This window comes from Cibotium barometz, chromosome 14 (genome assembly GCF_041138505.1).
Source record: "Cibotium barometz isolate CiBa-2024 chromosome 14, ASM4113850v1, whole genome shotgun sequence".
Classification (NCBI taxonomy): Eukaryota; Viridiplantae; Streptophyta; class Polypodiopsida; order Cyatheales; family Cibotiaceae; genus Cibotium; species Cibotium barometz.
Window position 1 is genome coordinate 3929882 of NC_141059.1, and position 14669 is coordinate 3944550.

General features: G+C 45.6%; 1 protein-coding gene across 3 annotated transcripts in view; it reads left to right on the forward strand.

Moving 5' to 3' along the window:
• Positions 1-458: 458 nt before the first annotated feature.
• Positions 459-14669, forward strand: part of LOC147631574 (uncharacterized) — a 116643-nt gene continuing 102432 nt past the window's right edge. For 2 of the 3 annotated variants that reach the window (XR_015267319.1, XM_086808091.1), the window contains exons 1-3: positions 459-1179; positions 1338-2073; positions 2273-2361. Coding sequence is in view for 1 of the 3 variants with exons in the window: in XM_086808091.1 (XP_086664217.1) it covers positions 1102-1179; positions 1338-2073; positions 2273-2361 (903 nt within the window). In the remaining 2 variants the exon portion in view is untranslated. Of the gene's footprint in view, positions 1180-1337; positions 2074-2272; positions 2362-14669 lie in introns of those variants that run through there. The other variant, XM_086808092.1, reaches the window with a different exon arrangement.

A 14669-nucleotide genomic window follows, 5' to 3' on the forward strand; every position in this document is an offset into this window, starting at 1 on the left:
TCACCTCTTTCCTCCCGCACACCTCCTCCCTCGCTGTGTATCATGCGCATGCCTGTCTCCCTCTCCCTGTCTCCCGCTTGACACGGACAGAACCCCGTCAACTCCCAGCATCTTCAAGAAGAGACATCAACGCTGAAGTGCATCGCTGATGTCTCCTGTTCCTGCATCATCAAGACACAGAGTTGAGAGAGAGAGAGAGAGAGAGAGAGAGAGAGTCGCGCAACTGGTTTTTTCGATTGAGAGGAGGGCTTAGCCGTCAAAAACTACTATAAATAAAAGAAATAAAATCAATAGCTTATAGTATGCAATCTACAAAAGCCTAGAAACCTGAAATCAAAAAATACATCAGAAACAAAGAAGAGCAAATTAATAAATTTAGAAAAAAACGTTTTGGGGCCTTTTTATTTAGATGCCTTTTTTTTGTGACACTAAATGAGTTAACGTGTACTTTAAAATTTCTACAGGACATTACGCTGTGACCATGTTTGGTGCACCGTGCACCTATACCACGTCCCCTTTTCCCTGTCTGCACTCCCCCGGGCCCCGTCTGTTAAAGAACAATGTAGTGGACACCGCCTCCCCCACCCACGCAGCCCAACAGCTCATTTCTTCCTGAGCCCTCAGATTTACTCACTGCAGGTGAGCTCTCGCTTTGAATGGCAGGCTGTGGGTGCTTCAGCACGTGTTTAATTGGGCCCCGCACGTGTGCTGGCTGAGCTAAGGATATCTTTGTGCAATGTGCTGCTCAATTGGCTTGAAACTCGTCTGGGCGGCACTATCTGCAATTAGGGCTTCAGAAGGAGGGGTTTGGTAGCTACTGGGCGACTGAAACAGGCACCGTCTGCGATTAGACTTTCAGGATGCAGGGGGACGGGGGTAAAAACATTTTGCAACAGGCACAGTCTGCAATTAGCGTTTGGGATGGGGTGACACAGGGCCACTGAAACAGGTTCTTTATGCAGCTAAGGGTTGAGTTGAAAAGCAGTTACAGGACCATCACAGGACCTGAAGCGGGCAAGCATTCTCTGCAATCAGGGTTTCAGAATGCACTGGGTGCGGTGAGAACTGCTGCCCTGTTGTTGAAGCTCTCTGTCTGCAGCTATGGATGATCTTTGGCAGCTCAAGGGCCCCAACTGGCTGCCGTCACAATGGGTCCATTGGCCAGGATCCCTCAACCAGGTACTGTAACTCTTTCTAGCTGCTGAATGCTTAGGCTGGAAGTTTCAAGTGCAATACACTGCCATACTAAAACTTCTCAGCACATTACTTTGCATCAAAGTTGCTCTAAACATATGCTAGCCTTATTTTTCTCACGCTCTTAAATACTTGCCATGCAGGTTGACACTGGGCCAGGACGATACCCAAATCCGTACATTGCTCAAGAGATCTGCGTCATCGAGAGGACTATTCGGCAAGAGCCGATGTGTCCGAACATACCGAATCTTAACTCTCAAAGTTTACATCCGAAAGTGGGAAAGCCACAGGCTCCATACCCCTTGCTAGCGGTGTTGACTGAGAACCCACAGCAGTTTCAATCAGATTTTCAACAACCTCCCATCTCCCGTTCCTCTTATGTGGCATCAAATCAGCCTCGGTATACAGCCAGCTCTGCCAATGCTGTGGATGCTGGAGGATGGCCCCTAATGGCTTCTGGAAGCCTTCCGTTTGTGGGTAGAGTAGGGTCTCTGGGAATTCCGGGAACAATGGCTGATTTCCCACAAGGCACCCAAGGGCGAGATTCGATTCAACTCTCTAGAACAGGAGGTGCAGGTAAATTTGACTCTTCTATCCTGAAGCCGGGTGGCTTGGAGATGTACGGACAAGCCCTGTCCATGAGCTCTCATTTGGCCGCGGTGGAGTTGGAGCCTCGATACCAAGCAATGCCCTGGCAAACTGACAACAAAGTTCAGAATGTTCAAAGCATACATACTGAGAAGCACCTTTCTTCTATGCACAGAAATGCAACACAGCCAGTGTTTGATGCCTCTGTTGGACTCATTAGTGAACAGGCTCACGGAAAACCTCGTTTAAGGCCACGGGTCTTTTGTGCCAGCACTACTGGTTCTTTATTAGGTATTGCTATGAAACATTAGTTAGGCTTTCGTACCGAAAAGCTACTGTCTTCAGCTTTAGCAGATTTATAGGAATGGTAATGGTTTTATAGATCAGGAGAAGCCATTACGGGGTCTTCACAAGCAGTGGACATTGGATGTTTTTGGCTCTGGAGTGCTTGATGTTTGCGGTGACTATAATAGCAGACTCTTTATTGTAGGTGGCGAACTAATTATGGCAGAAACGGGACGGTTAGGTGTGATGTGCTCCTGCCACAATTGGCATATGTCGGTGGCTAAATTTAGTGAGGTAAGGCTTGGAGTTCTGCATTAAGTTCTGATTAGCAAGCATGCATCTTCTACTTTGAAGCCATTTATTTGCTCTCATTTTTTACTCATGAGCCATGTGGTCCTTTATCAACTGCAATAATTGCTATTAGTGCCAAAGAAGGGTTTGGGACTAGTTAGTAACCACCCATAGTAACAGGAAATGCCCGTTTCCTAGCCTGGAAACGCGGAAACCCCGTTCCTTGAGAATCGCTGTTTCTGTTTGCGTTTCCGTTTCTGTGTTTCCTAATCTTTGATAAAAAAATATCACCTATGGATTTGTCTCATCTAGTGCTTGCTTAGTGATTTTCTACAAATTTTTCTCACTATTTATTTCAAATTATGAAGGTGCCCCTCAAAAATTTCCCAAGTTATTAATTTTCTCATGATTTTTTAATTATGGGTTGCTACACTTGGCTCCAGTGTCAAAATCAATGTTACATCCTTCTAGACGGTGACTTTACCAACAAGTGAAGATGAAAAGACAATTGCTGAATTTGCAAGCTATTATACAATAAGTGCCACATGCTTTACTCATCCCATGGATGCAATAGAATGATGCAGACAAGACTATGGTTAGTGTCACGTGCACCTCCTGCATTAGGGTGTCACGTGTCCATTCTGCTGCTCCAGAGAGTGATGTAGACAAGACTATGGCTAGTGTCATGTGCACCTGCTGCACTAGGGTGTCACGTGTTCATTCCGCGGCAGTGTATAGTTAGCAACCTTTTGGGTGAGCTCTGAGTATGTTGTGAGCCCTTGTCTCTCTGATTGTCTTCAGGTTAGATAGTCGGTGCGTTGTCTTGCACGCAGATACAACCTACTAGGATTTGTTTGTTGTGTAAGTGTCCGGATAGCTTATTAGGCCAAAAGTGAGCATCTGACACAGAGTGGACAAGTCTTGGACCAAATAGGATGCATTGCAGGTTGGCAAGGTCCATTTTGGGCAAGCTAGGCATGGCAAGCACATCCTAGGCTCACCATAGCTGGATTTACTAGTGGCCTCAGGCCTGACCTGACTTATGCCAACAAGGTCACTGAGTTGGCCTTACAATTGCGTAAGGACAAGGAGCAGTTGGGCACTTTACTTCATCGATTGGACCATCAACTTTTTTTTTTTTGGGGAAAGAGATCCTTCTATTAGTTACCAAGCAAAACAACCATATTGGCTAAGTACAAACCTAGCTCCATGGAGGCAGTGTTGCCAGGCGTTTCTGAAACGGCAAGTATGAAACGGGTTTCATACGTTTTGAAACGTTTCATAAAAGGTAAGAAACGGGTACAAAAAGGTTTCATACAAAATAGAAAAAGCATGTATATTTTTAACTTGAAATATACAAAAGAAAAAACTGTTGACATAACTTATAAGAGACCACATTGAATTCATTTCAATAAAAACAAAATACATGTAAGATATGATGATATCACAAATCACGTGGGTGATCACTGCGAGTCCTCTTGGAGACACTTTGACGTGCTTCAGGCTCTCCCAGATTGGGGATATTCTCAAGGGGGATACCTAGCTGCAAGGCCTTCCAAGCCTTGAGGCTATCATAGATTTCTTGTGGCACATGCTTACATGGCCCGATGCCAAAACCCTTTGTTTGTGACAAATGTGTCTTTAGCCTGGTGACACTGCCATGGTGCTTATCGGCACAAAAGTTGCATTTCCACTTTTTGGAGCCCGAGCCACCATATCTAGACTCGAAGGTGGCATTGTTCCAAAGAGAATCACGTGTTCGAGGCATCTTACAAGGCGGGGATAAATGCAGATTGTTGGCCTTGCAAGTGCGACACAGAACATAAACTAATCTCATTATATGATTCATGATTTTAACTGATTTTAACTGTCATTATATGATTCATGATTTTAACTGATTTTAACTGTCATCTTGGCCAACAATAGAGCAAGGGGAAGAGAAGGTAGATAGCCTTAGAAGTAAAGCCTCAATAGAGCAAGGGTGGACCGTGGAAGATATGCCATAAATATTGATGGAAGAGAAAAAAGTGTGCTGCTTTGTGAGTTGTGCAGAGAAAACCAACATAAAGCAAAACATGACATTACCCCTTTGGAAGACCTCCATAAGGCCCAAGGACACCAAGGAGCAGGCGGGCTGACACGAGCGATGGCAGGCTGGCACACAAATCGGCGAAAAGTCACAGGCGGCCGCCACTGGGAAACGTGAACGAAAGTGCACCGTACGAAACGATTTGTTTTTTAGGTTTTTAAAATATGCATGATGAAAAAAACGCGTTTCGTACATGACGAATCGTTTCGAAACGTTTCGTACGTTTCGAACCTGTACGAAACGCGTTTCTATGCAACTGTGCATGGAGGGGAGCGATAATCAAGAAAACTGAAAAAAGGGGAAGGATGCTCTTCTCCCCGGTTGGGGAGGGGGGGGGGGGTAGGGGGAGAACAACCACAGAGGTGGTCTATGATGCCAAATGAGCTCACCTCCACTGCCAGTGAGAAAAGGCCCGTGATGTCAAATCTGCGGGAAGGCCTCGCGGCGCTTCTGCATGTGATCGAAGCCACCCTACAGCTTTCCCCAATGTCCATGAACGTTATGAATGATATCGAGCTAGATGCTCTGGATGGACTATAATCAAGAAAATTGAAAAAAGGGGAAGGGTGCTCCCCTCCCCGGCTGTGCCGCATGGGCCCACCTCCACTGCCAGTGAGAAAAGGCCTGTGACATCAAATCTGCGGAAGGCCTCGCGGCACTTCTGCATGCGATCGGAGCCACCTTGCAGCTTCCTCCAATGTCCATGGAGGCTATGAAAGATATCAAGCTAGATGCTTCGGATGGACTCCGCTGGTGGGGTGAGGGTGCCCTTGATGGTCTTGCTACAGTGAGCTCTCCAAATATGCCATGTAGCAATACTACTACAAATCTCTCATTTTGGCAAGAACTAGGAGTCCAATGATCAAAAGCGGGAGCTGGAATTGTGAAGGTACGGCAATGAGAGTCTTGCAAGGCAAGGCCTCCCCCTCCTCCTCATATGCCATGGCAGCTTGGGCCTAACAACTGTGCCCCAAGTAACTGTGCCGCTCTCGGGGGGGGGGGGGGGGGGTGGGGGAGGGGGGGTCCATAGTGAAAATGCGGAGAATCCTCTTCTAGGCCTACCAAGGTTTAAATCCCAAAGACAATGACACTAGAGCCTGGGACTCCTGAACATGGCCAGACCTCGAACAAATTGCTGGCCTACCTCCGATGGCAAGCTAAGTCCTAACCGCCTGGCTTCGATGTGCCAACTGCCACATATAGAGAGTGATCTTTCGCGGCTGAAAACTGTCCCACAACCTCTTCGAGAAATGTGAGAGAAACTGAGGAGGGAGGCCTTGGGACTTCCAAGTTCCAGTTCCCTGTTGCTGCTGTTGGAGTGCCCTCGATCGCAGGCATCTGAATCCTCTGGCTGAGCCGTGTGATGTAGGAGCCTCCTCTTTATCAAAGGGATCATGCCATGTCCACTTCCTTGGATCCCATTGAAGTCCCGTGAGAGGGCGACCCTCCCATAGCCATAACCGCCAGAATCTCTTTCTGGCCACCTTACCCGCCAACTATGCTCATGGAAACCTATCACCCTCACCCTCTGCAAGGTGCATCTACTAAAATATTCCAAAGGGGGCTTTGCTCTGTCGAGTCTGCCATAGAGAAGGTGAGGAAGGCAAAGCTTTCATCATCGCCATGGACAGCCAAGGGTATGTCATGTCTAGTGAACACACGCAACCGCTATGAGGGGGGTGGGTCCGGGATCGGGGAAATCCACTCCGGGGGCATGGAAGAGTCGATGTCAAGGCTAATTCTGTCCTTGCCCCGTATCCTAGTGAGGCTCCTCTCTGTGAGGGCAAAAGGACGAAAGGACCAAATGTACGAGAGATCAGAGCAAAACAACACAGCATGAAATATGTGAGTGAGTCTATTTATAATGGTGAGTGAACATATGTACAAGTGCCCTCTGATGTGAGGTGACTGTGAGTAGAAAGACCAGTGCAGAAGCAGAGATGATGTTGGAGCTGAAGCACGATTAATGACGAAGGCTCGCGTCGATGTGAGGCAAAGCACTCCGAGAGGTAGTCGGTGTCAAAGGCTCGCGTTGATGGAAGCAGAGGCACTCCGAGTGGCAGCGGAAGATGAGGTGATGCAGGCTCTGGTGACAAGGGTGCTACTGAACTTGAGGTGGTAGACGAAGAGCAGAGAAAGGGTAATTCGGGACCCCATCTTGTGTGGTCTCTACTACATCTATTTCAAATTCATGTATGCTTTCTAAAGAATTGCTAAAGACTCACTAAACTCAGGTTTAAAGAAAGGCTTTGTTGTTTCACACAGTCCTAGCTCGGCGCATGCTACAAAGGGTTTGGTGGAGTAGTGAAGCACAATATACTTGAGCTAACCCAGGTGCAATAAAGAGAACCCAAATATTCACTTCTCCCAAACCCGAACGTACATGGGTGCCATAAAAGAAAAGAAATTTGCGGGTTCCCTAGGCATTGATAGCAACTGAAGAACGCTTGTGCCTATGTGCTAGGGTTTTCAAGAGATAGAAAGAAGAGTGCAGTAGAATCACACATATACCACACATGAGTCCTAATCTACTTCCTTGTATTATGTACAAGAAGTAATACAACTGAAATTCAAGTACAAGAAGAAGTAATACAACTGAAATTCAAGTACAAGAAGAAGTAATACAACTGAAATTCAAGTACAAGATGTGGCTGAGAATGAAGACATCAAATCACAGCCCTGTGAAGTTGTGAATTCATTGCTTCATTGCAAGATTCAAGTGCAGGCAGTAAGGTAGGGCAACTTTTGGCTGCAAGGAATTTTTTGAATTTGGGGAATTTTCAGAATTTGCACCATTGCATTTACAGGACACAGAAAGTTGAGGCTTTTGTGGAATCATTGCTTAGTCAAGCTCATTGGTACACATATTTTTGGGGCTTTTGTCAATTATGTGCAATTGACATATAAATTAGCCTATTGGTGCTCAGAAATTAGGGGATTTTCAGCATTGCAGCCTGAAATTTGGGACGAAACATTTGCACAGGACATTGTGGTTGCTTGGTATTGCACTCCTGTGCATTTTGGATTTTGCTTGCAGGTGCTTTTCATAGCATATTTGGTTGCACGTGTTCGCATGTCTCTTGGTGAAGAGATTTGATCAAATGGCTGGAAATACGACCGATATATTCGAGGTTTTGTCCCAAGAGGACAAATTGGATGACTGTAATTACTCCCTTTGGAGTTTCATGGTCCGAAACCTTCTTGTGGCCAAAGGATTATGGGGTTGTGTGTCAGGTGAAGATGTACGCCCTGTTGACATAGCACCTAACACGCATGGCCATGGTGCTCAAGAAGCAGCAGTACCCACTGCTTCCTTACAGGAGCAGAACAGATGGGATACTTGAGATGCCCAAGCGATGGCTTTGATTGCTTTGTCAGTAAAGTGATCAATCATACCGCATATTCGGTCTTGCAGGACCTCACGACGAGCTTGGGATGTACGTGAGACCATGTATCAGGCAAAGAATGAGGCCAGGGTTGCATTTCTCAAGAAAGAGCTTGAGAACTTGGACATGAATGAAGTTGATAGTATGGTTGATCATCTTAGGAAAATCCAGGATCGTCGAGAGCAGCTGCTCCAACATTGATGAGGTCATTTCCGAAAAGGAGTTGGTTTCCATGACACTATCATCTTTGCCAGAAACCTACTTGAATTTCCATACATCGCTCACTCTATCTATGCGGGGTAACCCTGAACCAATCTTGTTTGAAGAGTTGGTTGGTTTGTTGTTACAGGAGCAGCAGAATCGGAAGAACAAATCTTCCAGCATGCGTGGTGATGGGGCTTTTGTTGCCCAAGACAAGGGCAAGGGAAAAGCGAAACACAGTTTTCAGCCAAAGGCTGATTCGAGACAGCCTTCACAAAAGGCTAAAAATGATGTAGGCAAGTCCAAAAACAAGGGCACATGTCACTACTGCAAGAAGCTAGGTCGTTACTTGAAAGAGTGCAGAAAGAGGCTTGCAAAGGAGAAGAAAAAGGAAAGCAGCATGGTTGTAGATTCTTCTTCATCACCTGCAGGGAAAGATGATGCATCAGTAAATCTTGTGCAGGATGAGTGGACTTTCATCACTTGCAGTTATGATGCATCTTTGAAGCATATGTCTCTCAGTGTCAATGAAACACACGACACATGGTATTTTGACAGTGGTGCTTCTAAACACATCACCTCATGGAGGGATTTGTTTAAGAAGCTTATGGCTGCCCCAGAAGGCAAGCGGGTAACATGTGCAAACAATTCTTCTTATCCAGTTTAGGGTGTTGGTGAGGTGATCCTCACAATAGCAGATGGTGTAGACTTATGTCTTTTAGATGTATTGTATGTGCCAGGAATTAAGAAGAATTTGCTGTCCGTCTCCTCTTTTGCTAAAAGAGGATATGCAGTGAACTTTGAGGACAACAGATGCACAGTGAAAGACCGTGAAGGTGGCTATGCATTGGTCACTTCCAGCACAATGTACCATGAGTTATATCAACTTGATAGGAGAGCATGATGCTCATGTGGTTACCACTCTTACATCTGTCATGCATGTGTGATATGCAGTGGAAGTCTTTGTATTGGATGATCCTGTCACACAAATGCTCACACCGTCTTCTGTATCCTGAGTTTCGTGAGTTTAGCAATCCATTTCAATACTTCAAACTTTAAAGAGATGAGAGAGAGAAAGATGAGAACTGTACACCAGATTGGGTCCCGAATTACCCCCTGAAGGGCCCCCTATCCCGATAACGAGATAGTATTTGCTTTATTTCTTTAGAGAGAATGACTGTGGACTGTAGATAAGCCAAACGCACGATCTCGGAGGATCGGAGATTGGCTGAACTGTACACGGCTGTAGAAACACCTTGATGACCCGATCTCGAGCCTATGCACTCTTCCCAAGGGCATGAGGAAGGGCTGCACACCTGAGGCTGAGAAAAGAAGATGGTGGACTGTTCTACGCTATGTTAGAATGCTGTAAATGCTTATAAATGCTATGTTACCTTCACCAGATGACTGCTACATGTATGGATGATGCATAGAAGGCTGGATACTGATGCAAACTGTTGATTCAGGGCTGGAAACTGCTGTGGACAGAAACGCAGACCTACAGGGATGCTGCTGGTCTGAAAACGCAGGTATGTTGATGCTGACAGAAAACGCCGGCTGCTGCTGTACGGCTGGACAGAAAACGCAGATAGGCTGCTGTACAGCTGGACAGAAACGCAGATGGGCTGCTGCTGAATTCTGGCGTTGAACTGATGCTGGTCTGTATGCTGAATCAGGGACTGAAGTGATGCTGAATGCAGGCGCCTAGGGCTGACTGAAGCAAAGGTTCTCAAGGGGCTGGAGAAGCAAGCTCATAAGCTCCAAGGGCTGGATTAGTCTAGGGCTGAAGGCAAGGATACTCCTAGGGCTGAGGAGGAGAGCTCTTAGCACAATGAAGACTGAATGAGAAACTAAGCCCTATGCAAGCCTATTTATACTAACTGGAGGTTGGTCAAATTGGCTGGTCATTTAATAAAGTTTATATTTATAAATGACAAATAATGCCAATAATGCTAAATAAATACTATAAAATATGAAAAAAATACCAGATAAATCCTAGTAAATTCCCTAAGACTTCTGGGATGTTCTAAATGATGCACATGCATATGAATGCATATTAGAGTGCTTTTTGATGCAAACCCTAAGGCTTCTACTGACTCTACATGCATGAATGATTCTCTCCAAGTGGGTTAAGGGACTTGACTGACTGACTGACCGGCTAAGGCTGAGGAATGACCTACGTAGCTCGTGCTTGACTTATCCTGGACTGAGGATGTACAATGGGGTCACGGCGTACGACAATTATCATCGTATTGGGTTCTAATACTGTACAACTGTTGCACTTCTGATGATGAGCCATCTTGTCACCATGCACTGACTGCAGAGTGCATGTGACATTCCCTCCTGATTAGCTTGGCGGCAGGTTCATGGCTTCTAAGTAGTCCGCCAATAACTGGGGGTACTCCTGGAAGAATTGCTCGTCGAGCCATACGGCTTCGTGGGTGCCTTGATCTCGGAATTTCCTATAGAACTGACGAATCCGTCGACCGGAACCATGCTTCCATCGATGAAGAAGGATCTGCTCAGGCTCAATCACTTCTGCCTCGTCTACCACGTCTGGCTGCTGTTCATCTGAAACATCAAACACTTTTGGACCAACATATGGTTTTAGCCAAGAAACATGGAAAACATCATGCATTGTCCAACTGGCAGGCAACTTTAATTTCATGGAGACATCACTTAACTTCTTAACTATTGGAAAAGGGCCAAAACTACGGAATGAGAGCTTGGGACAATGTTTGCCCACTTGTTTCAATCTTTGCTTCATGATACTCAAATAGACCCAATCCTCTTCCTTGAAGTGGATATCTCATCTAGACTTATTTGTCTGTCTGCTATATGCTTCCTGAGCTTTGGTCAAGTGGTCCTTGACTGACTCAATGATCTCGGAAAATGCTTCCGTGGTTTTATTAGCCTCTAAAGATGGAGACACCATTCTCGTCAAAAGAGAAGGAAAACGGCGACCAAAGGCTGCTTCATATGGAGTCCGTCCGACACTGGATGAATGCGTGTCGTTCAAGATAGCTTGGACCAATGGAAGATAGTGCTCCCATTTGGATTGCTGGTCATGACAGTAGGACTTGAGGACATCAAAGGCCAACTGGTTATAAATTTCTGTCTGGCCATCTGTCTGGGGATGGAATGCACTAGACAACCGCAACTTAGTTCCGAAGTTTTCAAATAATGCCCTCCAGAAATGCGAGGTAAACTTGGAATCTCTGTCTGATGTTATGGTGCTAGGCAAACCACAAATTGGATACCAATGCTTGAGAAACAGACGGGCTACGTCCTCGGCTGTGACCGTATGCTTGCATGGGATGAGCATGCAGAATTTACTAAAGCGATCCACAATGGTAAAACACTGAGTGTTACGGGATCCAGTGGATGCTGGTAGAGGCCCTACAAAGTCCATAGATATGTCGATGAAAGGTCCGTCGGGGATAGGCAAAGGTTGAAGTAAACCTGCCTTCTTTGTATGGGGAACCTTTACATGCAGATACACTCCATAGCAAAATGGAGTTGCTGAGCGAAAAAACAGGCACATTGCTGAGATTGCGCGAGCATTGATGGGAGAGAAGAATATGCTGCATAGCTATTGGGCTGAGGCTATATTTACAGCCGTTTACATCATGAACAGGACTCCAACTGCAGCCATACATGATGTAACTCTAGAGGAGAGGTTTACTGGTAGAAAACCTGATTTGTCTCATCTGAAAGTCTTTGGATACATTGCACAGACAAACTGAGTTTGCAACCAAAAGACATGGCAGAATCAAGGCGGAGGAGAATGAGATGGAGCAATCTTTACACATTCTCATGTGCCAGGCATTTACATGGAGAGCATGAAGCTTCTTCATCCATAGGACGTGAGGGCTTCTCCAGAGTTGTGCTAATCAACAGGTCAGATGAACATCATGTGCAGTACCCTTCCAACTGGGTGGCCACCACCAAATACAACCTGGTGACCTTCTTCCCCAAGGCTCTCTTTGAGCAGTTCCGGCGCGTGGCCAACATCTATTTCCTGTTTGCAGCTGCACTTTCCTTGACTCCGCTTTCTCCCTTCTCAGCCTCGAGTCTGATTGCACCCCTCGTCTTCGTTGTTGGAGTGAGTATGGCAAAGGAGGCTCTTGAAGCCAATAAAAGGACTGTTCTAATTTCTCGAGGGTGCTGTTGATACCCCTATGTCCTCCAACTAAGGAGTCATGGGCATTGTGGAGAAGAGCAGAACGCTTTTCTCGAGTAACACAGAGACGGTTCTTGTAGAACAACCAACCGTTCTGTACACTGAATAGTGGCCAGGCTCAGAAGTGAGGGCCAAACTATACTAAGTACCAAACTCAGGGGAGTCGACATATTGGTCTTTCATACTATCCAAGTCCTTCCCCGTGATTTCGAGAATGGTAGCTTCTTGGACTACCCGGATGCTGGACTTGCGACTGAGAGCATCTGCTACTGGGTTGTGCTTACCAGGGATGTATTCAATCATACCTCCAAACTGTTGGAAGATTTGACTCCACCTGGCCTGTCGATCACTCCACTGGGCACTTGGCATAGTCTGAAGCCACTTAAGTGCTTGGTGGTCTGTTTTCACTGTGAAAGCCTGTCCATAAAGAAAAGGCTTCCAATATTTGAGCGCTGTGATCACACCCAAAAGCTCTTTGTCATATACCGAATAATTCTTTTCGGTGACATCCAACTTTCTGCTATAATATGCCACGGGTCTATTGTCTTGCTGGAGGACTGCACCTATGGCTACATTGCTGGCATCGGTGATGACCTCGAAAGGTTCGTCCCATGATGCTAACTTTAATACAGGTGCTTTTGAGGCAGCTTTCTGGAGTGCACAGAATGCATCAAGTGCCTTACCTGTAACTGAGACTTTCTGCTTGCCAGTCTTCACCCCCTTGAGCAAGTCGGTAAGAGGTGCTGCAAGGTTGGAAAACTGATGGACATGTGTGCTATAGGCCTGACATAAAAATGCACGATGCCATATTCTCCTCAGCAAAATGGTGTTGCTGAGAGAAAGAAGAGGTCTTTGATGGAAATGGCTAGATGCATGGTTAAAGGCAAAGGATTACCTCACAAATTTTGGATAGAGGCAATAATGTGTGCTACACATGTGTTGAATGGATGCCCTACCAAAGCATTGAAAGCCATCACGCCATATGAGGCCTGGCATGAAAGAAAACCTAAGTTGATCACTTTAGAGTTTTTGGATGTATAGCATATGCACATATACCTTAGTAGTTTTGAGAGGTAAGCTTGATGACAAAGTTGCTAAGTGCATATTTGTGGGTTTAGCAGTGGCAGTAAAGGCTACCGTCTCTTTAATCCTTCCACACACAGGATTTTGGACAGCAGAGATTTATTTGCTGAAAATTCAGACCAGCCATTGGCTGAATTTTTTGGACAGCCACCTTCGGGCGCACATAACATGTTTGAAGGACCTCTCCCGTTGGGAATTGATGGCTCAACAGATCAGCCAGCAACTTTGCCCAATGGATAGCATTTGGGTGCTCAAAATTAGCCCATGAATGAGCTCATTACACCTCAAAATGTCGAGGAAGCAGTGGAGCAAGAGCGGACAGCAACGAAGGGGGCTAGAGTTGTGCCTCGTTGATTGCTCCGTACTTTATAGGAGAGCAAACTTTCAGCTCCACTTGGTAGCAGGACACAGCTGGTTCACGTAATGCAAGAGTACACGCAGATGTTGCTTGCATGAGCACACTTTGTGATGGAGATGAGCCAGATTCATTTGACCATGCAAAATGAGATGGATTCTATCCATAAAAACAGCACTTGGGATTTGGTAGATTTGCTTGCTGGGGCAAGAAGTCCATCGGCACAAAGTGGGTTTACAAGCTAAAAAGAAACTTTGATAGTACCATTGATAGGTACAAGACCAAGCTAGTGGCCAAAGGATATGCCCAGCAAAAAGGCATTGATTATGATGAGACTTTCGCACCCACTTCTCGTATGGCCACGGTTAGATGTGTTGTTGCATTGGCTACCCATCATGGATGGAAAGTGAATCAATTGGACATAAAAATCAGCTTTTCTCAATGGGGATTTGCAGCCCATTGGGTTTGTGTTGCATGGTCATGAAAACAAAGTATGCAAGCTTCGAAAAGCACTTTATGGTCTCAAACAAGCTCCTCGAGCTTGGTATGAGAAGATCTATACTTATTTGACCACGCAGGGATTTTTGGAGTAGTCCATTAGAGAGCACCCTCTATGTGAAAGAGGATCATGGTACTTTGATTATGCTCATTCTTTGTGGATGACATGTTGCTAACTGGGAATGACATGGATAAAATTTCAGCATTCAAAGCTGAATTGCAATCGTCATTTGAGATGACAGATTTGGATTGTTGCATTATTATTTGGGCATACAATTTGTGCAAATAGATGTTGGGATTTATGTACACGAATCGAAATACATTCAAAAGCTGTCACACAAATTCGGGTTTTAAGATTGTAATGCCATCTCTACTCCGGTGGAGCCAAGGCTGAAATTGAGCATGTATGATGTTGGAGAGCCTTTTGATATGAGTGTTTACAGCCAAGTAGTGGGCCGCCTCATATATTTATGCAACACAGGCCCAGATATTCAGTTTGGGGTTTCCCAGTGTAGC